Source organism: Excalfactoria chinensis, chromosome Z, assembly GCF_039878825.1.
Source record: "Excalfactoria chinensis isolate bCotChi1 chromosome Z, bCotChi1.hap2, whole genome shotgun sequence".
Taxonomy (NCBI): Eukaryota; Metazoa; Chordata; class Aves; order Galliformes; family Phasianidae; genus Excalfactoria; species Excalfactoria chinensis.
The window spans coordinates 36,054,684-36,080,607 of NC_092857.1; the positions used below are offsets into that span (position 1 = coordinate 36,054,684).

Below are 25,924 nucleotides of genomic sequence, written 5' to 3' on the forward strand. Positions count from 1 at the left end.
GAAATATTGTGCAATGTTCATTGATACCTAATGTTCTCAAACAAAAAATACTGTCATCAGAATATCTTATTCTGTCCTCTAAAGATCTTCAAGCCTCTTACACTGAGTGACCAGTCCTTAGTTCTCTGATGAAAGTATAAAAGCTAATGTGGATGATTTCATATGTTGTTTCTGGGCCCTACAAGTTACTCAATGTATTTCAGTGTGGACTCATTCTAACCAAGAGTTAACATTTGTGAATTATGTACATTAGTGTATAGTAACTCTGACACATCCTGTTAATACTGCCTACTAGTGTTCTGTCAGATCTAAGTACATAAGGATGGAAAATAAAACATTTTGGAAAAGGATTTTGAACTGCAGAAAGAGTATGTGTCGCTTGGTACCATTCTGCTCTAATGGCATGGCCATCATTGCTAGAAATTAATCTGGTTGAAAAACAACTTCTCTTCAACTAGCAACCCTCACCTGGTGTTCTTTGCGTTATTTTGAGAGCATGCATTACCACAGAAGGAAAGAATTGTGCTGTGTAAGCAGAAGTAAATTGTGAGGATTCCCACAAAGCATGCCAACGTTTAATATGCTGATTCAGAGCATGCTGCTGGGAACACAACATCAGTGCTTGGGAGCTATAGGGACTGCCCAACTGTCCTGGTCTGCAAGTGCCTTATAGGGTCTGGACAGCAGTGACCATCCCCTCTTAGCTCTCGCTCCGCCTGTGCCCCAGCTTCCAATGTTGTCAAGACATGCCTGATCCTGAGCAGCACCAATCCCCCCACAAGCCATGCTGTGGTCTGGAAAACAAGGAGGCACTCAGGTGGGAGAGGACTCAGGTCCATGTGGCCAGACAAATAGGACAGCTGGGCTGCTGCCTCCTAAGTCACTCCTGCATCCCAGCCTTTTCTCCACGGGCTGTCTTGCTCATGCTAGGGCCAGTTCTGCTCCCTTTTCCTGCTCAGGCTAGAAACCAGCTACTGGGGTGTAGCCACAATCTCACTTTTGTAAAAGAGATGAAACATAGTTCTTGCATCTCTTTTATCTTTTCTTTGTGATTTTGAAAGGAAGAGGGAGTCTCTCTCCATTTTGGATGAGTGGAGGTGCTGGGAGTGAGTGGAGATGCTGCTTCCATCCTTAAGCACTTCCTGGGGGAACTGCTTGGCTCTTATTCCTGCATCTCCCTATTTACTGGCTCTAGTACTTAGCACTAAGAGGCCTCTAGCTCACCAAACCAGCCATAGCAGACATGGTGCTCAGAAGGACTTCTTTAATGTTCTGGATGCTGCTCCTAGTGCAAAGCATGTGACTCTTTCTGCAGCGCATAATTTATTTAGACCCTTAAGCTTTTAATTCAATTTGTTCTCAGGGCCATAATTGGACACTTTCATTTAAACGGACACTAATAAGAGGAGAGCTTGGAGCCCTTACAGTTTTTCTCACTTTCCACACACCAGTCTGGACTACAGTGCCTCACCAGCCCATTGCCCAACTTTTAAGATAAAAAGCACACAACAGCAAGACATTTCAACCAGCTGTATCAACTCCTCAGCTGTATTATGCCCTCAGCCCCTTCAAGAATCCTTGGGCTGCATGCATCTATTTTTAAGACAACATACTGGCAACAGGGAAAGGTTATAAAGCAATACTGCCTGTGTTTACCAGGACATTTTCCAGTGTTTGTTTTGTTTGTTTGTTTGTTTTTTGTTTGTTTGTTTGTTTTTTTCCCTGTGGATTGACATTTTATAGTGAAAGTTTTTCATCTTAAGAGTTGTTTCTTTCTTCCTGTCTGTAATACATCCATGATAGAAAGAGCTCCAGTGCAGGCATTTATAGGGACAATTCCATCAGCTCACCCGCAGCTCCTTTGCACAGCTATCCGGGTGTATCAGAGCTGTGCAAAAGGGCTCACTTTGGCAGGGCATGCATCTTCAGCTCCTGCACTACTCCCAGCCCTGCTGAGATGCTGAACTGTGGCATTTGGTGAAAGGTCACCAGCTCTTATTTCAGGCAGCACCATCCATGCGACTAACATTTATGAGCAGTTAGAAGAGGTGTCACCTTTACAGTGTGGGCATAGCCTATACACCAATGGCAGTGGGAATCAGCTTCAAGAGCTCTTGTGTAATCACTGCATTAGGAGACAAATCTGTAGACCCACCAAATTAAGTTGCCTTTTTTTTTTTTTTTTTTTTTTTTTTTTTTTTTTTTTTTTTTTTAAGAATCCTTTCTGTCCTATTACAATCCACTTTATCAACTGGCTTATAATCATCATGCATCTTAAAAACAATCTTATTTGTTTCTCTTCCACCTATTACATAATAATATTTTGTATAGCTCAGCAGTAGGACTTTTTATCATTTAGAGGATTCTCCACAGTATTTATCACAAGTTTATCTTGGCCAAGATCAGTCAGGGTGATGACCTCTTCCTGCCCAGTCTTTTGCCAAGTTTTATTCATTTATTTCTCTTCTTACTTCACTGTTGGCTGTAATGTTTCTGGTAAACCTGGTTATAGTGCTGGTGCATTTCTTTCTGAAGAGATGTTGTTCAAGGAGTAACTTCAGGTATTGTGCTCTAAACTTACTAAGAACTACGCACTACCCATAAACAGCATTTTGGAAGATTTTCGTTTAAAAAAAAAGAAGGAAAAAAAGAACTAAAGAGTGAAACAGTGACCTTTGTACACTCTTTGAACTGCTAACTCCAAAACAAACCTTAGAAGTGGTTCTGAACTTTGTCTTTTTGACCAGTGTGCAAGATCACTTGGAATCAATAGCAAAGAAGGCCCACACGTGATGTTTTTGACAAATGTTAGAAGCCATAGTACACACACACCCACACCCTTGACAAATTTTATTTGCTGAGTTGCTGATGTACCGCAGTGGTACACACAAAGGAGGTTTTGCATTAAGAGCATTTGAGTACTCCTCATGCCGAGCACCACTACAATGATGAAATAACTTGCACGGTGCAATGGTTTTATTTTAAACCAGCAGATCTGTTTACACATCTAATGTGAATCTTTCCCTTCCTTTATTCATAGCTCCACCACGAGCTACCCCACAGCTTCATAAATATATTATTCTTTGGTTTTTCTCAAAGCCTCTTCAAAGAAAGAAGGGTTCCTGTTCTGACAAAGGTGTTCTGGAATATTTGCCTTGTTATATGAATAGCCTCATAGACTTTTAACTAGACCACAGGAAATAGAAAATGTTCCAGATAATTTTCATTTTCTACCTTTTTTGCCCTTGAGGATGGAGTGGAAAATCTGTCTGCTACTCCATCTGAGGAGCCGTGCTCACCAGACCTCCTTACCCTGAGAGATGCCCAGTGACAGACCAGGAGGCAATTGGCACAAACTGGAACACTGTAAGTTTCAGCTGAACATGAAGAAAAACCTAGTGTGCAGTGACAGAGCACTGGCACTAATTGCCCAGAGAGGATGAGGGGTCTTCTTTGGAGATCTTCAAACGTGACAGGATGTGATCCTGGGCATGGAGCTGCTGACCTCCAAAGTAGAAAATCTTTGCATTCAGATGTATCACACCTGGAGAAAGAAATACTTTTAGGAAAATAGTGAGAAATTATGAAGCATGAAAAATGAATGCAAAGGGATGTCAGAACTCCTGGCCTACAGCCGCAGGAGTGCAAACAAAAATAAGGCTAAACACAAGTTCTGTTGGTAAATTAAATTTCTTCTTTCCTCTTATGATTCTTGACCAGTATTTTGGCTTCAATGATCAATAAAAATTAATCTCATTGAAACTTTCTGCTTTAACTTCAGATTTTCTAATTTTGTTGTGGGCTTTCCAGACCTTCACCTTAAAAATGAGGGACTGCTTCCAATAAGTTAAAATCATAGAATCATAGAATCATAGAATTACTCAGGTTGGAAAAGACCTTGAAGATCATCAAGTCCAACCGCAGCCTAACCAGTAGCCTATCTCTTAAAAAACAACCACAAAACAATACCACAACAACAAACCTCTGCTAAATCATATCCCTGAGTACCACATCCAAGCGGCTCTTAAACACATCCAGGGATGGCGATTCAACCACCTCCTTGGGGAGCCCATTCCAGTACCTAACCACCCTTTCTGTAAAGAAGTTCTTTCTAATATCCAACCTAAACTTGCCCTGGCGCAACTTGAGGCCATTTCCCCTCGTCCTGTCACAAGTCAGTAGTGAGAATAGACCTGCCCCACTCTCACTGTAAGAACCTTTCAGGTACTGGAAGACAGCGGTCTCCCCTCAGCCTCCTCTTCCTCAGACTAAACAGCCCCAGCTTCCTTAGTCTCTCCTCATAGGGCTGATTCTCCAAGCCCTTAACAAGCCTCGTTGCCCTTCTCTGGACCTGCTCCAGTACCTCCATGTCCTTCTTGTGCTGAGGTGCCCAAAACTGGACACAGTACTCGAGGTGAGGCCTCACCAATGCTGAGTACAGGGGCAGGATGACTTCCTTAGTCCTGCTCACCACACCATTCCTGATACAAGCCAGGATGCCATTGGCCTTCTTGGCCACCTGGGCACACTGCTGGCTCATATTCAGCCGACTGTCCATCAGCACACCAAGGTCCCTTTCTGTCTGGGAGCTTTCCAGCCACACCTCCCCAAGCCTGTAGGATTGCCTGGGGTTGTTATGACCAAAATGCAGGACCCGACACTTGGCCCTGTTGAAACTCATTCCATTAACCTTGGCCCATCGATCAAGTCTATCCAGGTCTCTCTGTAGTGCCCTTCTCCCCTCAGGCAGATCAACACTCCCTCCCAGCTTAGTGTCGTCTGCGAACTTACTGAGGGTGCACTCAATCCCCTCATCCAAATCATCAATGAAGATGTTAAACAGAAGCGGCCCAAGCACCGAGCCCTGGGGGACGCCACTTGTGACCGGCCGCCAACTGGATTCCACTCCATTGACCACAACTCTCTGGGCCCGGCCAGAGAGACTGCAACATGTGATTGCTCTTAATTTCTCTTATAAGTGGGAGAACAGAGCTGCAATTGAGAGCTCCAGTTCCAGTGTTCCAGATGATAGCATGTGCCTAACTCACTGCACTTCTTCTGTCTTCACACTGGTGCCATGTGTTCCAGGTTTATTGCTTCCAAGAAAATGATGGCAGAATTATCTGCAGCATAATTGCAAAGTGAGTCATATCTACATTTGCATAGAATCACAGAACCACAGAATTATGACAGAGACAAGATAAAATCAGGTAAGTATTATTTGTAGATTAATGAAGGGGTAATTACTTAGGAAGCACCAAGCCATAACTCACTCAGTGCTTTTCATAACCTGTATAGCATTAGAAGTAGCCTAGACTTATGTCATTAAAATGGTATTGCAACTACAATAAAAAGCACTTCTAATAGATACATGTTTAGATGCTCAATGCTCTCATTCTGTAGTTCATCATGGAAATCCTCTCAGAGTACCAAATGCTTACACCTAGCCAAACCATTTTTCCATGTAAATTAACTTCCAAATGTCTGTTCTAGGTGGTTAAACAGCCTTCTGGCTTTAGACACAGTGTTTTGCCCTGGGAAGTGCCACGCAGCAGCCTGGCTCCTATGCTAGACTTGTGGAGGGCCAGAAACTGGACAAGGTGATGAGAGAGCTTCCAGTTGTCACCTCTCTGCTGCTGGCATTCTGCAAATTGTGCAGGGCTTGCCTTGCTTTGCAACCTTGAGCCTGTTGCTGCAGGAGGACTGTGTTCAGCCATGAGGCTAGTGAGAGCCTTTGCCAAGAGCAGCCACTGTACCACAAAGTTGTGTCATCAGAGCTGCATGCCAGGAATGGGGGTCTGTAGAGGGTAGCAGAGCACTGACTGCCTGAAGGAGCATGGAGCCAGCACAGGCACAGCTATTCTGGGACCCCATCACATGGTCCCAGGAACATTTGAATAAACTACGACTGGCAGCACAGACAGGAGCTTCCCCTCAAAATAGGCTGCAGCTGGGTATCTCAACAAGGCTAGCAAGCACCCAGTCCAGCCAAGGAGATAGGAGCACTGGTATCCAGCAAAAATGTCGGACAAAACCCCCTTTGAAACAGACATGCTGACTCTCACGCGGTTCGTCATGGAGAAGGGACGACGAGTCAAGGGAGCCACCGGGGAGCTGACACAGCTGCTCAACTCCATGCTGACTGCCATAAAGGCCATTTCATCCGCAGTCAGAAAGGCAGGCCTTGCCCACATGTGAGTCCTACTTAGGTGTATGGGGAAGAGGAGGTGGAGAGGCAGCTGCTTGCACCGCGAGGCTGGGAAGAGGGCAGTGTTGTCCAAGTGATTGTGTGAAGGAGGTCAGGGCACGGGTTGTTAGGACTGGTAAGCAGGAGATCTCTTTTTCTGGAGCATTTTAACATCAAATGCAAGATAAACACTTAGACTGGCTGCCCTTCTGCAATATGGGTCAGGACTTTGCTGTTCTCTTCATTATACCTTGTAAATGTTGGCACTGATGTATTTCCAAATGTATTGCGAATGTACAGAACATCACACTGCACTGTTTCCACTGGCAGCCAAGCACAGTGCTGAACAGGGCCAGCCAGGTCTTCTTCTGTATTGGGACAATAGTGTTCTGCTTGACAGCAGTGTAAGTAAAGCTCTAAAGCAACAGCTCTGTGAGAAGTGCTATCACACACAGGTACATTCCCTTTCTTTCTTGAGTAGTATCAGGGTTACAAGTGGGGAGTCCTAGAAGGTCCTATATGAAAAACAAATGGAATCATTTTGCATGCAGTCATTTAGGAAATCAAACAAAGATTTGCCTTAGCAAAATGTGCAATGAACTGAGCTGTTCTTCACACAGCTAGGTAAGAATGACCTCAGTGTCTGCCTTTTATTGGTGATCTCTCAGAAGCAGCTTAGAGATCTGGAAAGTCCTAATAAAATTATGTATTTAAAATATGCAATTGTTGTTTATGTACTGAAATATATCTTTGTATACCTCCCTGTCTATGTATGTATGCATGCATGCGCAAAGACAGGGAAAACAACTGTGTAAGAAAGACAGTGTTTGTAACTTATCCCTTTTCCCCAGTGGTAATGCCACAGCATATAACACCCTGGGGTCTTTATACTTCTGTGTAATTCTCAGTGATCTCTGACAACGAAAAATTCAGTGTCTCAGTACTGCCATAGTCACCTTACAGGTGTGGATCGTAATTTGTAGAGAGGACTCAAGGTACACTGAAAGTCAGCATCAGCCTCAGGCTCTTCTGCTATTGAAATGGTAAAGCATATTTTGCCTCTATGAGGTGATCTGAGCTGTTCTGCTTCCCTGACCCCGAGGAAGTATTGTTTTTAACCAATTTCTATCTCTCAATATACAGCTTCTAAGTGGAGAGAGCTACTGTTTGACAGACTAAATGTAGATAGTCCCCTTGCACACAGGATGCAGACACAGTGCTACAGGAGTGTCCCTTTAGAAGGCAAGCATCCCTTATATCAATGAGCAAATGGCTTTTTCTATTAACAAAATCTTTCATATAATTATGAAGAAGTATTTAAAATATCCAAATACATTGATGAGTAATATATATCATTCAAACTGCAGCACATAACCATGAAATTTTGGAAATTTCTGTTGCAAATTTTCAACCACAGTGACTGCCCTCTATTCATCTGTGCCTTCTTCCCATAAGCAAGACCAGGGATCTTAACATTAAAGAAAAATGCAGCTCTCATTTTTTCTTGCTTTTCCAAACAGGAGAATGTGAAGCGACTTCTTTGATGTCTGATATCTCAGCATGAATTTTTAACAGATTTGTCTTTCAAAGCTGAAGGACTTTACAAAACTATAAACTTGGTTTGGGAACCTGTCTGGAAACATAGTAATTGGAGATGAGATGCTTAGCATGCTCTGAAAATCACAGTCCTTTCTAGTGCCTCAAACTCAGCATTCCAAAATGGTAATACCTGAAATGCTCAATACTTCTGAAAAGCTCAGGCAGTTTATGGTTTTTAATGAGGGAAAAAACTTGCCCCCAGCTCCCCCCAGCTTGATGCTGACCTTACTCAACAGGGATTAATTAACAGCCCTTTCCCCCCTCCTTTTTTCTTTTTTTGTGGTGAATGATGTACAGATTTCCTTTATATTTCTGATCTGCCCTGATTCATCACATCAGGTTAAGAGTTCTTTTTGTTTAGGACATAAATATGAATTTCAGACATACATATGTATTACTATATTCTGCATAATCAGCATACTGATAAAATCGGGATGTAGAATGGAATCATCATCCTAATCTAGCCAACAGACGCTGCATAAAATGGGCGAATAAACCGACTAAATCTAGAGGCATGGCTTAGAGTGGTCTGGAGTTCTCTCTGAAGCTTCTGGTTTTGTGGCTGGATGGCGACTGAGGAGTGGAGGGCTCTCGGGAGCTCTGTGCTGCATGAACAGTAGGTGGGACCAGCAGTGAATGTCCCTCCTCTGCCCTCAGAGCTGCTGGCCCCTACTGGGGCTTCAGGCAAACCTGACATCTGTCACCAGAGCTGTGGGCTCTGCTCCTGGCTTCGAGAGCATTCAAAGAAGAGCAAAGCGACCCCAGTAATGCCCCAAAACGATGGCATCGCCTTTCCCTTGTTCAGGCACACTGTTTCTAGCAGTAGTAGCCACCTCCCAATGCACTTTGATGGTCTAAATCCAGAGGTTAGACGGAAGATGAGAGGACAGAGCTGTGATTCTCTAAAATTCCCCTTTAGACATTTTCCCTTTTCCCCAGGTTCGGCATAGCAGGCACCGTGAATGTGACTGGCGACGAGGTGAAGAAGCTGGACGTCTTGTCCAACTCCCTGGTGATCAACATGCTGCAGTCCTCCTACAGCACCTGCGTGCTGGTTACGGAGGAGAACAAGGAGGCCATCATCACCCCCAAGGAGAAGCGGGTGGGTGCTGCGGGAGCCGGGTGGCGGCAGGGGGCACTCGTGGCTCGGGGAGAGGGCCGGGCCGTGAGGGCTGGGAGCATCTGCGGCTCTGCTGCTTTGTGTTAGTGATTCGGGCGGACGGCGCGATTTCAGCAGCTAAACGCGCTGTGGAGAGAAAAAATGTTATTAAAGCTTGGAGGAGGGGGAAATGATTATTTCAGAGTTGTTCACGCACCCAACTCCCACGTGCGTGTGTATATGACATTCCCTGTGCGCTGGTGTTACAGTTTTTGATTACATTAATATTTAGGCAAGATAAAGCGAGTCGGGAAGCTGAGGCCGTCAGGGCTGGGTTTTAGATTACAGGGTCAGAGAGAGCACCTGACTGCTTCACAGGGCTCCCCAGGGGGGATCCTATTGCTGCTCTTGCTGATGTAACTTGCGCCCTTCCTCATGGCTTTTTTTCTTCTGACCTCAAACCACACATTATGAACAAGTCCTTTGGTTCTGAATTTAACAGACCAAAGCACATCTACTCAAGCAAGATGTGGGCTTTCAGAATGGCTTGTCACCTCTGTTTTCAGTCTTCTCACATGACTTGTATACAGAGGCTGCTCTTTCTGTCAGCAGACTTTGTGCTGTGTGTGCAGCAGTGTTCTCTCTCTCCTGTTTCCCTGGCAGGGAAGGCACAGTGCTACAGCACCAGCTGAGTCCATGGGCCAGCCCTGTCTGCTGGGCCTTGTATGTCTGGAGGGCTGCATGCAGACATGGATGTGGGAGCCACCAAGTGAATGGAAATAGCAGTGGAAGGCAACTGGACAGCGCAACATTTAATGCTTCCCTTGCCCTTTCTGTTTCAGGGTAAATATGTGGTGTGTTTTGACCCTCTGGATGGCTCATCCAATATAGACTGCTTGGCACCCATAGGAACAATATTCGCTATCTACAAAAAAGTAAGAGAACAAACAAAGCACATGTGGCAGAGTTTTCATGGCAAAAGCAAAATGGCTTGGATGTATCAAGGTGTATCTATGTGTCTTTGGGCTCAGCAGAGCCTTGCAAAGAGCAGAAAGGGTAGAACATAAGGTTCACCCATGCTGAAGAACTTTCTGAATTCCCTGGGACTGTCAGACCTTGCTGGGTAACAGTACTTTTCCACACAGGCTGGCACCTAAATAAGACCCCTCCCACCATCAGGCAGGGATAGCTCACCTCAGGGCAGGAGGGAGGAAGGCTGTTGCATATCTACCAGGTGGTGCTTGTCATTCGGGATTCTGACCAGTGTAGGTTGAGGCCCTGCCTGGGCCCTGTCACTGCTAGTGCTGCAGTGCCCTCCTGGTGCATGTTTCCATGCTGGTTGCAGAAGGGTGTTTAGGTAGATGGAGGACACCTGAGGCCAAAAGAAGCTGTCACCTACAGATGACAGGGCCTGACCAACAGCTCCCTTTCCACAGAGTTGCTCAGAGTAGCAACTGTATACCAAATTAATAAATGCTAATAGCTACAGTCATACTGAGTCTTGTGACTTGACTGCTAATCTCCCAGCAGTTGGTATTTTGCTTAAAGTCTGAGCTCACAGTCGTATGACTAGAGGACACCCTCAGCCATCATAATTTTGAAGAAACATTTGCAGTTCTCGTGACTGCAAAGAAATGCTTGCAGGCTCAGACACTATACTTCAGAAGTATAAAGATGTGCTTTTAAAATCATCTCTTGTCTTTTAACTCATCATTTTCCAGACAGTCTTTGTCTTTGGCATTTTGGTAGACAAAGCCATCATTTCCTTTGAGCACACAGCTGCAGATAAACCAAATGGTCGTGACACAGCCTGAACAGGGTCATGGCACATGTAAAATGCTGGCATATGACTGACTATGATATCCATGGTCAGTGCCAACATGCTCCACAGATTCTGAAACAACATGTCCTGTATGGCTTGATGGATTACCTCCAGTACTTCTAACATGCCCCTTTCTACAGAAAACAGCTTGGCAATAAATACCACATGTCCTGATGGCATGCAGAAGGACCCTCAGTCTTTCTATGTATTCCTGAAAAGACAGCTAAAAATACTGCAGTGCTTTGCTACATTAAGGTAGACAGTAGCTACGGAAGGCACTGTTTCATAAACACTAAACATTAGCTTTTTGTTCAGAATTGTGGTTAGGTTGCTCTGCAAAAATATAAAAGCAAGTGCTCCGTGTGATTCATACAGCATGGCAGGTTGAAATACAGACCAGACTTCTCTGTAAGCTTTATAGCTCACATGTTGAGACATGTTAGAACTGTGGGCTGCCCAACCTTCCCTAGGTTGCTGTGGCAGAACAGAAACATTTCCTGAAGAACTTGAGTCCTTCCCAAACACTAAGACTTTTGATTCATTTTCTGATCTTTCCGTATTTGTTGTTATTCTGTTATGTATTATTCTGCTTGTTGTAAATACCTGAAGTTCCCTTTATTTATTTATTATCTGTCTATCTATCTATCTATCTGTCTGTCTGTCTGTCTGTCTGTCTATCTATCTATCTATGAATTATTTATATCCAAATGAAAATACTGCTGCTGTGATAAAGCATAGTTCTATAAACCATAGTAGCAGGAAAAACTTAATATGTTAGAAAATGTTAGAAACAACACTGCACCCATGGACTTCCACTTGGGTAATTCTTGGACATTAGAAGGCTGTTTCTGAAGTAGATCACAATTAATGTGCCTTTCTCTCAGATAAGACAATTTTACAGCAGCATTAACTGCAGGACTATTTAACCTTTTAAAATAAGTAAATAATAATAAGAGTTTATTAATTATTACGGTAGAAATGTTTATCCCATGGAAAAAGAATCATTTAATAAAGAAACTGTACATTTATTTCAATCTTTTTAAAGCACATGAAAGCTGTTTTAGAAAAGCTAGAATAATACTAATTCCAGTGGATGTCCCTTGGCACCTTTGATATTTAGTGCCTTTCACTTCTCAGTCAACTGCACTGCTGATATTCCCACGTTAACACATTAACTCCATTCCCAAAGGCACACACTCCTGACATACTAGCTTGAGGATTATCAACACTCTTCTATAAAAATCAGACTTAGCCAATACATTTTAAACCTGAAAATAATTACCTATTGCTGCTCCTGCTTCAGGACCACCAGTACAGACCAAGATACTATCACCTCCTGCCAGAAAAGCACCGCATTTGTTTCTTAGATAAACCACTAGGAAATAAGTTCCATCTTAGGTTTATTTCATTTTCCACCTGGATTTTACATTCTGAATCAGGCATGTTATTGTTAAAATGATGAGAAAGGTCAGAATACTGGAGCTAAAGGGCTCATGAAGAATAAGCCAGGTGAGAGGTAAGACCTTGGCAGTCTTACTGAGGCTCTGAGATGCTCTTTGCTGGTGGAGTGTCAGGACGCAGTGATAAGAAAGTACTTTTCCCTGGATTCCTTCTGTATTTTTTTTCATGTTACTGAACTAACTATACAGTTCTCAATTCAGTGTCAGCATACAGACTATGAAGCTCTACTTCTTTGTTGAATTTTGATTTCAATTTGTAACAATGCGCACTGCATCAAATGGCTTTTCTTCCCCTTCTCCTTTGTCATGAGAACAATGCCTTCCTTGCTCCTCCTTGCTGCTTCCTACTTCATGTTGTCTCTCATGGGGAAGGTGTGAAAATTCACAGCAAATGTATATTTATTAGACAGGTGATATGAATAGAGACCTGCAAACCATGGCTTCTCAAAGCTGCTCCCAGTGCTGCTGATGGCAAATCATGCATTTTGGCAAATCTTACATGCTAAAAAAATCAGATTCAGATATCATCTGCAGGTACCTGTATAGCCAGACTCCATCTTCATCTGCTACACAGGCAACAAGGAGCTAAAATGGCTGTGTAAAAGCTTGTAATAAACGACAATGTCTATTTCAGTCCTTTGCATGAAAACTTAGAAAGAAATTTCATTACCTCTCTCTCACAGTCAAAACACAGTAGAAAGGAAAACTGTCTGTGCACCAGAAAGAAGTGAAAACATTCATTAGCTATCAGAGTGAGCATAAATCCTCAGTTTGTTCCACAGTGCATAGCACTTGGCAGGACAGAGCTCCTGCAGTGCTAACAGTGAAATACTGGATTACTACTAGCTTTTTTACATTCCAACAAGCTCTGCAAAATGTTTGAGACCGAATTTTTTTCCTTCCTTCTGGAAGCACATATCTTCAATTTATTTACATAAAATTATATAGATAGATAGATATATTTTTAATGAGGAAAGCATACAGAAAGACAATATAAAAAGTGTGGCATGTTTGCAGCTAGTGGTGTAAATGTATGCTTAATATTGCATTTAATGTTGAAAATGATACATCTACTATCAGCAACCACTGCCATTAATGTTGAGATGTGTATGTGAGGAGGATATAGTTTTGAAAGAGAGGGTACTATGAAGGTATAGTAGTTGGTTCTTAAAAGGAATTGTTTGGCAAACAATTAACAGCTTGTCAGCTAGTAAACAGTCAATATTTCCAGCTCTGATACTTACAGATAGAATTTTAAACTTCATTACATGTGTATAACTTTTCTGAATAAGCAGTTTAGCACAGAATGGTTCTAAAGGACTTCATATCAGATATGCTTTTACGTATTATATTTCATGAAGATCTAATTGGCAACTAGTTGTTTGGTTTTTTTTGTTTTTTCAGAGAAGATTTGACAAAATAGTATTAAAAATGATTGTGAGCAAAATGTAGCTACAAGGTCAGTAAAATAAAGTAACAAATTCTTTCAAGCAAAGTCTTTCAGTTGAAAATAAAAACATTCTGAAGAGAATTCACTGTCCTCAGATATTTTAAAAGATGTACTTCTGATACTGTGTTTGCTTTCCTATAGATGTGGTATCCTATGTTGAACAGGATTCCAAGGTTACCCCAACACTTTCAGTCTGCTGGGACCTGGTGGACCTTCTGAGAGTTTCTTGTTAGAGCAGAAAATGTTTCTTTTTGTTGGTGTGGAAGGTTGTTTTTCTTTGGAAATAACTCTGATAGACATTCGTGATTTTTTCAATAATTAACTTGATGTTTATCAAATATTCGATTTTCTGCATAAAACATTGTCCAATGTTTTTTACATTTTAATGAGATATTTTGGGCTATGCCTGCTACTTCTATTTAGCTGCTAATCAGTCTAATTAAGCCCATGCAACCAATGATAAACTGTACAAATTTGAAATGATAAAGTGCTAAATCAGGACCTCAATAATAAAGGGTCTGAGCAGATTCTCATTTTTATTTCCAGTTAACCAATATCAAAACTTTCACAGAAACTGCAGCACAAATGGCAGGATCTCTAGGAAGCATCAGTACCAACCATTCTTAACCCATGTTGTAGTCAGGAAGAGCAGGTTGAAGACAGTGTTCCCACATGCTTTCACCAGTCTCTCTTAAGCTGTGGCTGAGGCACTCCTCTGGAGCTGACTAGAAATTTTTTTGCCAGGTCTGCCTGTTGTGTTCTTCTTCTGAAATAACCACAGCACCAAAAGGCAATATAAGAGATGGAAACTGATGCCAGATTAAAAGCCTGAAGTGAAATGCCATGTGAAAGTTCTGTGTAATTATGTATGCAAACCTAAATTTACACATACATTACTTATGTTTATTTTGCTGTATATATGCATGAGCACTTACACTGTCATTTCAGTTACCTATCTCTTCATCAACAGAGACACAAAGGCATGATTTTGACTTCACCATCTTCAACATCCGCCCTTTTACTCTGCTTTAATGGAAGCAATGTCTATGCAGTGCAGTGTTCACAATAATAGTTATCACACTCACCGCACAGTTACTCCTTCAGTCTGACATCTGTTTGATTGCTTATGTTTAAATTTATAGAAAATTAGTAACTTTGTTCTGTCTCAGATTTATGATGAACTTGGGTTAATATACTGGGCTACATTGCTCAGCTATCAGTTTTGTGGCAGATAGCATACTGATTGCATTACGTGCATGAAAGGACAAATACACATTGCCCTGTCTGAGCACGCACATTTACTTGTGTTGAACTTACCTTGAACTAGTGAGAATAGTATTTTGATTCTTTCAAAGGGTAAGAAGCAAATATGAAATCTATCCCAAGCTGTTATTTCAGTGTTGTTTTTATTGTTTCTTGTAATAATTTAACCTCCAGTCCAATGGTAATTTTCCCTTAGGACACAGATGACGAGCCATCTGAAAAAGATGCTTTGCAGCCTGGACGCAATATTGTGGCTGCAGGCTATGCCTTGTATGGCAGTGCTACACTGGTCGCCCTCTCTACCGGGCAAGGAGTGGACTGCTTCATGCTGGATCCGGTACAGTCCTGTTGTTAATAACATTGCCACAGTCTTTCAGAGCTTCCCATGTTTGAGTCTGCTCTCTTTTGTTGCTCATTGTGCCTGAAACCTACATAATCTATGCTGTTCTTCTGTCACCTTCATACTGGAGCATCACACTGCCATCTTACTCATGCTTAATAATTCGTGAGTATGTTGGTTGCACTGCCTCTGCCTGATTTCTTTGCTCTGTGAGTTAGATTTTAAGTCAAGCAGCATTTGAGACACTGTTCATTCAAACCAGACTGCTGGTTTGCATGGAGAAATACTTCAAAAAACTCCCTCCAAACAGTATCTTTGTGTCAATTTGAAGGATTCCTACTGTTTTCTTGGTTTTGTTTCTGGTCTGCAATAGACCCTCAAGATGTTCAGTGTTTTGTCTGGAGCAGGGAACATTTGTTGATAAAAGTCAGGTGGAGTGATGCCTGAATTCCTGAGTACAAAGTAGCTTTATGGCTAAGCTCTCTAAGCTGTGTACCCAGCAATTAGCAAAAGCTGAACTGTAACCAGTCAAGCAGACTTTTGCTGCTCATTGCCGCTCAGCCCTACAAATGTTGCTGGAGGAATGGAGGAGACTACTTGTTTGAAAAACTGGCAATAATATAGGAGTTGTTTTTAATAAAATGTTGCATTGCAATCAGAATGCTTCTTAATCTTTATAAAGAAGCTATATCCAAGCAGGAAGAACTGAGATCTGAACAGATATGATTTGGTTAGAGACAGATAGAGTGAAGAAGGAGGCTGCTCTCTGACTGAAGACAGCAGAATCTGGAAGGAACCGACCACAGTTACTTTAAGATACTTACACAGGACAGTCAAGGGGAGTTCAAAGAGCAAAGGAGAGCATAATTTATTCATTTGTAACCTCATGATCTGTGGACACAAACATTCTATATGTTTTCAGAGTTGACTGGTGTTACTAACTAAGCTAACTATTGAAGGCAAATTGCTTTTTGCTTATGCTACCAAAGAAGTAAGTTTTCATTAACTTTAAATAGATTCTGTGCTTTCTGTTCTGTTTGAATACTGTGAAGATTTACACAAGACTGGTGCTGAAAGGGCCAAGCTGTGCTCGTATGTCTGCTGTTGCTACTATGAAAACTGTTAGGGGAAGCCAACAGAGCATTCTGCGGCTTGCTCATAATTGATCTCCCCTGTTATGCTGTAGGGTCTCGGAGAATTTATTCTGGTTGATAGAGATGTTAAAATCAAGAAGAAAGGGAAGATTTACAGTCTCAATGAAGGTTATGCGAAGTATTTTGATCCCGCAATGACAGAATACTTAAAAAAGAAGAAATTCCCTGAGGTAAGAACATACTAGCACTGTATCCAGTATACTGTTTGCTGACCGGTACTGCCTTGCATACAGTCCAGAGTAATGGAAAGGGATTTGAAGACATCTCTGAAGTCAGCCCCTTGTAAACCTTTGGTCCCATTTTGGGTTTGTATCTGATTTGTTGGTTTTTGGTGTCCTGACATCTTTTGTAACTTACTTTTAGTAAATAAACTCATAGCCTATTCATTACTGCAGGAAGGAAATTATGCTGTAAATGAAAAATCATTTAAAAAACAAAAACAAAACAAACAAACAAACGAGCAAACAAAAAACAGCTCAGAAACCATGCAAGGAAAATGTGGGTATACCCTTGTTTTCTACCATTATGCAGCTCAGTCATTTATGCAGTGGGGCATAGTGGAGTTAGATTCAACTCACAGAAGGGGCTGCCAAGGATCTAGGTGGGATCACTTTCATTTTCCTGCATCTAGGAAACTCTTACACTTTCTGTATGTGTCATATAGACCATGAAATGTTCTGTGAATATATATATATATTCAGAGGTTAGAAAAAAAAATAGGGGAAGGGTTAAGGCACAATTTCATCATCCTCTATTGTTAAGAGGATTGTACTGTTTCCTTCAGAGAGAGAAAGCTGAGAACATCCCTTGACTGATGAACTTTATCATGAGAATGTGTTGCTCTCAATGGCCAGTGCTGGGGAGGACACAGTGCAGTCTCTCAGTGGGGAAATCTAAAAGCTGTCTGGAAGACATAGCTGTGTGACCAGTAAGCCTCTAACAATGTAACTCCCTCAATCTTTCTTCATATGAGAGGTGCTCCTGCCCTTTGATTTTGTTTGTGGCCATCCTCTGAACCTGTTCCAGCAGCACCACATCTTTCCTGTGCTGGGGTCCCAGACCTGGACACAGCACTCTTGGTGGGGTCTTATGAGGGGCAAATCCAAAGGAGACAATCCCCTCCCTCTCTCTGCTGGCCTCCCCTGTTCTGACGCATCCCAGAATACATTGGTCTTCCAGGCTGCAAGTGCACACTGCTGGCTCATGTCTAGCTTTTTGTCCACCAGATCTCCCAAGTCCTTCTCATCAGAGCTGCTCTCACTGAGTTTTTCTCACGGTCTGTACACATACTTGGGACTGCCCTGACCAAAGTGCAACACCTTGCACTTAGCCTTGTTGAACTTCTTTAAATTCATGTGGTCCCACTCCGGAAGCTTGTCTGTTAGATGGCATCCCTTCCTCTGCCAACTGCACCACTCATCTTGGTGTCATCAGCAAACCAGCTGGGAGTGCACTCAGTCCCACTGTCCACATGTAATTGCTAAAGATACTGAATATGGGTCTCAGGATGGATGGAGGGCACCACTCATCACCAGCCTCCACGTGGACAATGAGCTGTTAACCACAAGCACAACTAATTCTTTATCCGCTGAATAGTCCAGACTTCAAATCCTTATTTCTTCAATTTAGAGATAACAGTTTAGTGCAGGCCCATCTCAAAGGCCTTGCACAAGTTCAGGTACACAACATCAGTTACCCTTCTTTTGTTCACTGATGACACTCCAGGTATGCCAGCTTGGACATGCTTGCCAGCATGTCTTAGACCACCTCTTCATTTTACATGGGTCTTAACATCTCTTCCTAGAGGGTCTGTTCCATAATCTTTCTAAGGCACAGTTATGGGCTCACTGGCCCACAGTACCTCTGGTTTTCCTTTCTCTCTTTCTTAAAAGTGGAAGTGATGTTTCCCTTTTTCCAGCCACTGGGGACTTCATCTGACAGCCATGACTTTTCAAATATGACTGAGAGCGGCTTGGCAGCCACATTTGTCAGTTCCTTCAGCATACTGGAATGTACGTTGTTCAGTCCCTTAGACTTCTGCGCATTCATTCTCATGAGGCAGTCTTGGACTTGCACTGCTTATACAGTGGGAGGGATTTTTCTCTCCTGACCTACATGGAGAGGTTCTGGGTCGTGAGAGGTGTGGGAAGCCTGAATGACAGTGAAGACTGAGGGAAAGAATTCATTGAGTTCTCTCTCTCTCCATGTCTGTTGAAGCCTTGAAGTTCAGGTCCTGACTCCAAGCCACAAGGCTGGCTGCCTGAGAGGAGTCAATGCACTGATGTTACGGGCCACAATACACAAGTAATTCCACAAGCCCCTGCTACAGCCCAGGTACAACTACTCTGGTGATGCACCCTTAGCACATAACCCAACAGGAGCACTGCACAGATTTGATCTGGGTCTCTCTTTTATCAGTATGCAAAAGGGCAGTGGGGAGTATGTGCTGGATATTTACTGCATGAAGGTCTGTGACTTGAGGGAGGACTGGCTGTCTCCTGCTTTGGGGTTTGGGAGACATCTCAACCAGAAGGACCACTCTCACTCTATGGTCTTCTGGCCACTGTAAGCCAAGAGGCTAAACAACAATATCAACCCTTATAATTTTCTCATACTTTTTCTCCCCTTTGATCCATCATGTTTTCTGCCTGCAGTGTATAATGAGCACCACTGTGCTAGAAATTGTTTTTGCACAGATTTCATTCCAATCTTTTCATCCAGTAATGGTTTTAGGACCATAGCACCTAGTTGACACTGATTGTTTTATAGTAGAACTTTAAAACATTCTGTGACCATTTCCTGACTTTGTTATTCCACTTCATTTTTATCTTAACTTAGAATCGTAGCATTGCTTAGGTTGGATGAGACCATACAGTTCCTGTCTCCTGCCACAGGGAGGGTTACCACCATGAGATCAGGCTGCTCAGGGCCCTGTCCAACCTGACCTTGAACACCTCCAGGGATGGGGCATCCACAGTTTCTCTGAGCAGCCTGTGCCAGTGTCTCACCACTCTTGTATTAAATAATTTCTTCTTTGTAACTAATCTAAACTTCTTTTAGTTTGAAGCTGTTAGCCCTTGTCCTGTCACTGCACTCCCTTATAAAGAGTCCCTCTCTGTCTTTTCTGTAGGCCCCCTATAAGTACTAGAGAAACGTTAGAAAGCCTGACCATAGCCTTGCTCTCTCCAGGCTGAACGACCCCATTATTCACAGCCTTTCTTCATGGGAGAGGTTCTCCATCCCTTCCTGCAGACATGTGATGTTCAATCGGTCTTACTGCAGCTGTTGACTGGGAGTCATGCTATGGAGACTCCTTGTTTACGGACTCATCTTAGTAATGCCATCAAAAACTTACCGTCAAGTACAGGATGCCAGCCAGTCCAGCTGTGTGGAAGTGATGTAAAAAAAGCTAAGAAGAACCATGTTTTTGTCACCATGAATGTATGTAGAAGGAAGCATGCAGTCTATTGCTGCTGGAGTCTAGAAAAGACTTCTTCGAGTCCACTCTCCTAGTTATGCAGGAAAAACATAGTCTTGAGCTGCTGCTGCAGAGGAACATAGTTTTCAGATATTTGTAGAATAAAGAAATGAGAAAATTTTCACCACTGTGAAGAGAAAAAAATCACAAAATCTGTCTGTTATGAGCCACATTTTTTTCCCCCAGTTTAAGCAAAAAAAGTAAAGTAAAGGGTGAAACCAAGAGCAATCACGAAGTTCCTTAAATGCCACAAATGCAGGTGAAGGGAACATCAAAGTTCTCCGTCTCTTTCATTAACATTGGCTATAACATTGCAGAGTTCCCACTGGGCAAACACTGTTCGGCATTATTCAGATCTTTAGTTGAGCTTCCCAAGCATTCATGCTGTTATTTGGTTTGAGAAGAAACCCTGGGCAATGTGCCAACAATTGTGCAACACCTATTAACTTTCTCATTTGTAAGAAAAACATATGATTGACCAAACTGGAGAAACAAGAAGTAACATACCTAGTAACTAGAAGTATTGTTTATTCCTCCTGAGTAGGTAGGTAAATGCTAAGAGAAGTAAAAAATTTGTTTTAATCTGCAGTTCAACTAATTACTGCACAAGAATGGAGTGATTTCTCTTCTGTATTTTTCTGAGCACAGTCTCAGCTTTGTGTTCCTAGAAAAGAAATTTCTGTCAGGGTAAGAAACAAAACAGATGGCTGGTGGACTCATATTTTCCTCTCTTTACATTGCCCAGGTACACACATAAATTGTGTAAATGGCCTACATGTGAACAGGAGATCCAGCACATCCCAGAAGTGTCTGACGCCTTGTACACAGGGTGGTTCAGTTGTGCAGCCCATGCTTATTAAGTTGTATGCTTGTGGGCTGAAAATTCCTTTTCTGATAATGCAATAAAAGCAGTTCAAAGCTAGGCCTGCTTGTGACCAGTATCCTATGACTTTCCGTAAGGTTTGACAAATTTTTCTTGAAGGCCTCTTCTGAAACCTTGTACTTTCTATTTGTTTGTTTGCTCCTTTGTTTGTTTTTTAAGTAGAAGTTTAGACTATAATAATGTATTTCCATGAAAGGAGTATTTTCCAATTGTAATCGCCTCTGAAGATGTTTTTTTCTGGCCTCAGATTTTCATATCTGCAAAGTCACGGGTGCAAACTACTGTGAGCTAGAGAGGCTATTGTTAGAAGATGTGATTGTTTGAGTATAGACTATGGAAATTTTGAGACTGAATACTTGAAATCGTTGTGCCTGGAAGTAGTATGACCAAGACCCAGGCTTAAGCAAACTGTAATAGGAAATCTCCAAGCTGTGTATTACCCACTGAGTTTTTTTATTTATATTTAAGTATGAAAAGTAGCTCAAGAACAGCTGAACAAAAATCATGACTTAATTCAGCTGGAACAGTTCTCAATTCCTGTTTTACTACCAGCTGTAGCAAACATCTAATTCTCTCATGCTGACACTTAGGACTCAAGTTCCTAGTGTTTGGTTGCATTGTATAAATGCATGAGAATCTGTTCCCATTTTAAAAGACAGTGAATATCAAAACTTCACAGCTGCACAGAACAGTTAGATAAAGTGATTGCAAAATAAAATATGTTTTCCTTTATCTATATTTTCCCCTCTTACTTCTGCTTTTCCTCTCACTTGATTTTTTCTCTCCTAGTTGGCCTCATGATTTTGCTGGCTAACTTGTGACATCTGGGTCCTTGGAGCTGGCACTGCTAAACTAGTTCTCACTTTATATGCTTCTCTAAAACTTGTACTCATAGAAAGCAGTGAAATCTTTTATTAGACAATGAATCCAGACAGAAAAAAACATGCAGAGGTCATTTCAAACATCTACCATTTCAACATGTATATACATTGATTTTCTCGGGGAGGCCAAAATTTCACCCTTGCTTTGTTGTAGACAGAGTGAGAGATATGAAAATACCATTGGATTATTTGGCATATGAGCTTTCAAAAAGCTTTTATTCATTTTATATCTGTGTTTTGTATTTCTCCTTTGCAAACATAGGGTGATGCTTTATTTTTGTTATGGTGGAGCTCATTGCTTTTATTTGTGCAAGTCACCTTGCTTTTCTTCTGAATTTTCTTATCTTGCTGTTTTGTTGTTGTTGTTGTAGGGCTTTATTTATTTATTTATTTATATGGCCAGCAAACTTGAAACTGGTGTGAATATCTACTTTACTGAGCTTGCTAAAATAACTATTCCTTCAGTAATGTCAGTTTCTATTCTGAAGGCAAGGAAAACTACATTCATGAATAAATTCCAATTATCTCCTAATCTAAACTCTACAGTGAATGCTGTGATGAGCTTCACAACTTGAAAACAAGCTAGAAGGAAAAGGCTGAGTGTCCTCTGGGAATGGTCTAAACTTGTACTGAAAAGTTATATTCATCCTCATGCCCTGGCTTAGGGACTTGTGACAGATTAGAAGTCAAATGGGTACCTTGTTCTGATAACGTGAGGAAGCTTTCACTCTCTTTTTTTGACCACTTGCACTGCCACAGGATAGCAGTTGATACCAAGTTGTTGTGCACTCAAATTACAGACAACCTAGTTTTCCCAGTGTGAATACAGCTCTTTAAAGCACTTATTTTAGAATCTCTTCACTAGGTTTCACAAAAGTCAAAACTTGAGGCTGGTTTAGGCCTTTACAGTGTCAATAAGGAACAGATGATTTAAGTCACTCTGATACCTGGTTTATAATAAAAAAAACATTTTCCTGTGCTACCAGCTGTCTAGCCTGGTAGATATAATGCTTCATTTGTATGTTTTTCAGGATGGAAGTTCCCCATATGGTGCTAGGTATGTGGGCTCCATGGTAGCTGATGTTCATCGTACACTGATGTATGGTGGTATCTTCATGTATCCTGCCAATCAGAAGAGTCCAAAAGGAAAGGTAAATAATTTGACTTCTTCCCTGGTGATCTTGGTCAAATGAATATCTATAGTTTTCCTGGAGATGCAAATGAATCGTTTAGATATACAAACAGGTAATAATTTCCCATCTGCTGAGAGTATTGTTAATGGACATAATGGTCAGCAATCCAATTTAATTGAGAACTTTAGACAGTTGTCAACTTAGGCAAGGAATATTCATTTCTGTTTTTATATTACAGACTGATAAATGTTTTTCGCTAAAATCAAAAGCTTTACTTGTTTTTCTAATGAAAATAATTTCAGTATGATAAAAGCCACTGAGATTCCTATCCACAGCTAGCCAATAAACTGTTGATCAGAGGGCAACCTCTGCCCTTTCAGATTGCAGAGTCCGGAGGGGATATGCTGAACTGTCCAGGGTTTTGTTCAGTGCTAGACAGTTGGACTTGCCTGCCTACTTTTTCCAAGGGTACTGAACTTACTATGATTAGCCCTGAAAACACAGGTTTCTACTAGTTGAGAAAAACTCTGTCAGTGGAAGGTGAGATCTGTGCACATTTAGATAAATATGTTGTGCAAATATTCCATTTGGATACCTGTATGGATCACACCATGTCTTAATGCTGTGCAATGCATTGCAGTGATTCCACATGCAGTGTAGTGACTTCATGAATGTGCTGGACCGTGGACCATAGTCAACCTTGACTTTTCTCCTGCAGCATCGGATACCTTTATTATCAAAGTTCTAAACTAAGTTATTTTAAGAGCAGTCTGTGTACATAGCTGTCCTGTGGACTACAAGTAACCTGCAGGTCATATTTAGAATATGAGTAGTTCAAGGTGTAATAGATTAGTCAGAGATCTGACTCCAAGGCCTCCTTCCTCCTGTGTCAATACCAGAGTTAAAGCCTTATATTTGATTGCATTTACATCTTTGGTTGGCATGTGAAGAAATTTGTGTTCTTTATACTACTTGCCCTATCTCTTATGCCCATGTCGGAGCATACTGGTGTCTACAGTTCTTTTGTGACAGAGGGCTACTTGTTACATCCTTGTGAATGTATGTTTACCAGAAGAACAGCAGATCCAAGAGATCTGGGGAATGAGGAGAACAGGAAACCAACAGAATACACAACAGAAAAGATCTGCATGTCTGTCCAGGCAAATTTGATTTAAATATATAATACGGCAACTATTGTCTGAAGGAAAACCACTTTTCTTCAGCAGTGTAGTCACAATGAAGAAACAAAAACTCAACATGTTTCCGCAGTGGTTCTACTGCTGTTTTCTGACTCTTTCAAAAGCTGGTAATGTGCTAAGGAGAATAATAATAAGGGCTGTTGGACCCATGTTACCTGGCAGATGGGGTTCTTGTACCAGAAAACGGTGTTTCAGTGGACTTTAAAGATGAGAATGATGGTAATATGTGTTATTTAAGTTTGTGATATGTTATTGTTTTATTTTAAACACAATGATAAGGGAACTATTGGTATCAAAGTCTTTGTCCAACTCATTTCTTTCCCTCTCTATACAGTTGCATTCTGTGACACTTCATTTTTTTTTCCCCAGAAAACATTGTCTTTTGCACACGTGAGAAGTCTTTTAAATATAATTTGAAGTAACAGTGTAGTACAGGAGTAACTCAGACTGTCAATGAAACAATCAGCTAAAACTAGAGGCAACATCTGTTAAAAAATGACTGGTTGTCATTTATATCCTTATAAATACAGAATATTTTGGTATATATCCTAAATAAGTTTGCATTTAACTGGAACACAAGCACAAGAGGGGCAACATTTTTGAAGTTGTGAACAAATACTGTGACTTATCTGTCTTCATTCTGAAAGTGAAAAATTGCTTTAAAAATTACTCTAGTTACTTTTGAAAATGGAGTCACTATCCGTATGAATTCAAGCTACAGTATCTACTCACATTTCTGAAGAGCTGCAACCAAAACCTGAAATTTGAAACTGGGGGCATCAAGTTTCAAACTCCAAAATATCCTGACCAAACACAATGTGATTACCCCACGCTTTGAGATAACAAATAAAGCCTATACATTAGAAGAGCCTTTGGCTTTCCTTCCCCAGTAATATTACCTCAGCTGGCTACAGTGTTTTGCTCGTGTCTATGGGCTAAACAGCTACTTTTGACATCTTTGACAAAACACAGCTTCATGCTGATGATGCACAGGAAAATGTCAGCTTGGAAACCATGGTGCTGATGTGTGGATGAGGGGTCAAAATACAAACTGTGAAGGGAGATGAATGGAGGAAAGAAAAGAGCCTGATGAGAGAGAAACTGCTACCTAGGTCAATATGCACTTCATATAAATTTGTCTAGAATCACACCTTACATTCTGGTAATGCACTGGTAATTCTGGTAATGTTATTACCCTCAGAAAGAGTTACTTGTTCCCTCTTTCTTTCTAGCTCCGACTTCTCTATGAGTGCAACCCTATGGCCTACATCATCGAGCAGGCAGGTGGGATAGCAACTACAGGGACAGAGGCGGTGCTGGATGTGAAACCTGAGGGCATCCACCAGAGAGTTCCTCTCATTCTTGGTTCTCCAGATGACGTGCATGAGTATCTTGCTTGTGTACAGAAACACCGGAAGAGCAGCTAAAGGCTTTTTCACTTCAGACCTTGCTCGTCTGTCTTCAGTGCATAGTAAAAATATTCCTTTGGAGTTGGTGGATTCTAGCATTTCAACACCCACCTCTCAGTGAATATTTCACTAAATGAGAGCAAGAAAAACAGTGAGAATGGCTGATGGGAAAAGAAAATATTTCATTTCTCAATGCAGACAAGTGTAAAAATCCTTTCATTCTGATTTATGCAATGCAAATGTAGAAACAGAAGCCTAATTAATAAACAGAAGCTACATACTTTACATAACATTAACAAGAAGAAGGGAATAGGGTCAGTACCCCCATTTGATCTAAAGCTAGATGTCTAAACTACATGATGGTATTTTTTGAGACATTATGTTCATACCAACATTTACAATATCACTATCTGGATTTTCTTCCAGAAATTTTGTTGCAGATGCTTTTTATTTTGTCAGCTCAGAGAAGACTGAAAGTCTTGTGCTGTTTGAAACAGTATTTTCAAGCTCCAAATGGTATATGTCATGGGTAACTAATAAAGATGAAATAGTAGTGATGCTGCTAAG

The 25,924-nt window shown here is 41.4% G+C and overlaps 1 protein-coding gene across 1 annotated transcript; it reads left to right on the forward strand.

Moving 5' to 3' along the window:
• Positions 1–5,966: 5,966 nt before the first annotated feature.
• LOC140264265 (fructose-1,6-bisphosphatase isozyme 2) lies at positions 5,967–25,924 on the forward strand. The gene is made up of 7 exons (XM_072359900.1): positions 5,967–6,194; positions 8,726–8,888; positions 9,728–9,820; positions 15,077–15,217; positions 16,407–16,544; positions 22,648–22,767; positions 25,181–25,924. Exons 1-7 carry the CDS (start codon positions 6,022–6,024, stop codon positions 25,373–25,375), a joined length of 1,023 nt encoding a protein of 340 aa, XP_072216001.1. The 5' UTR covers positions 5,967–6,021; the 3' UTR covers positions 25,376–25,924.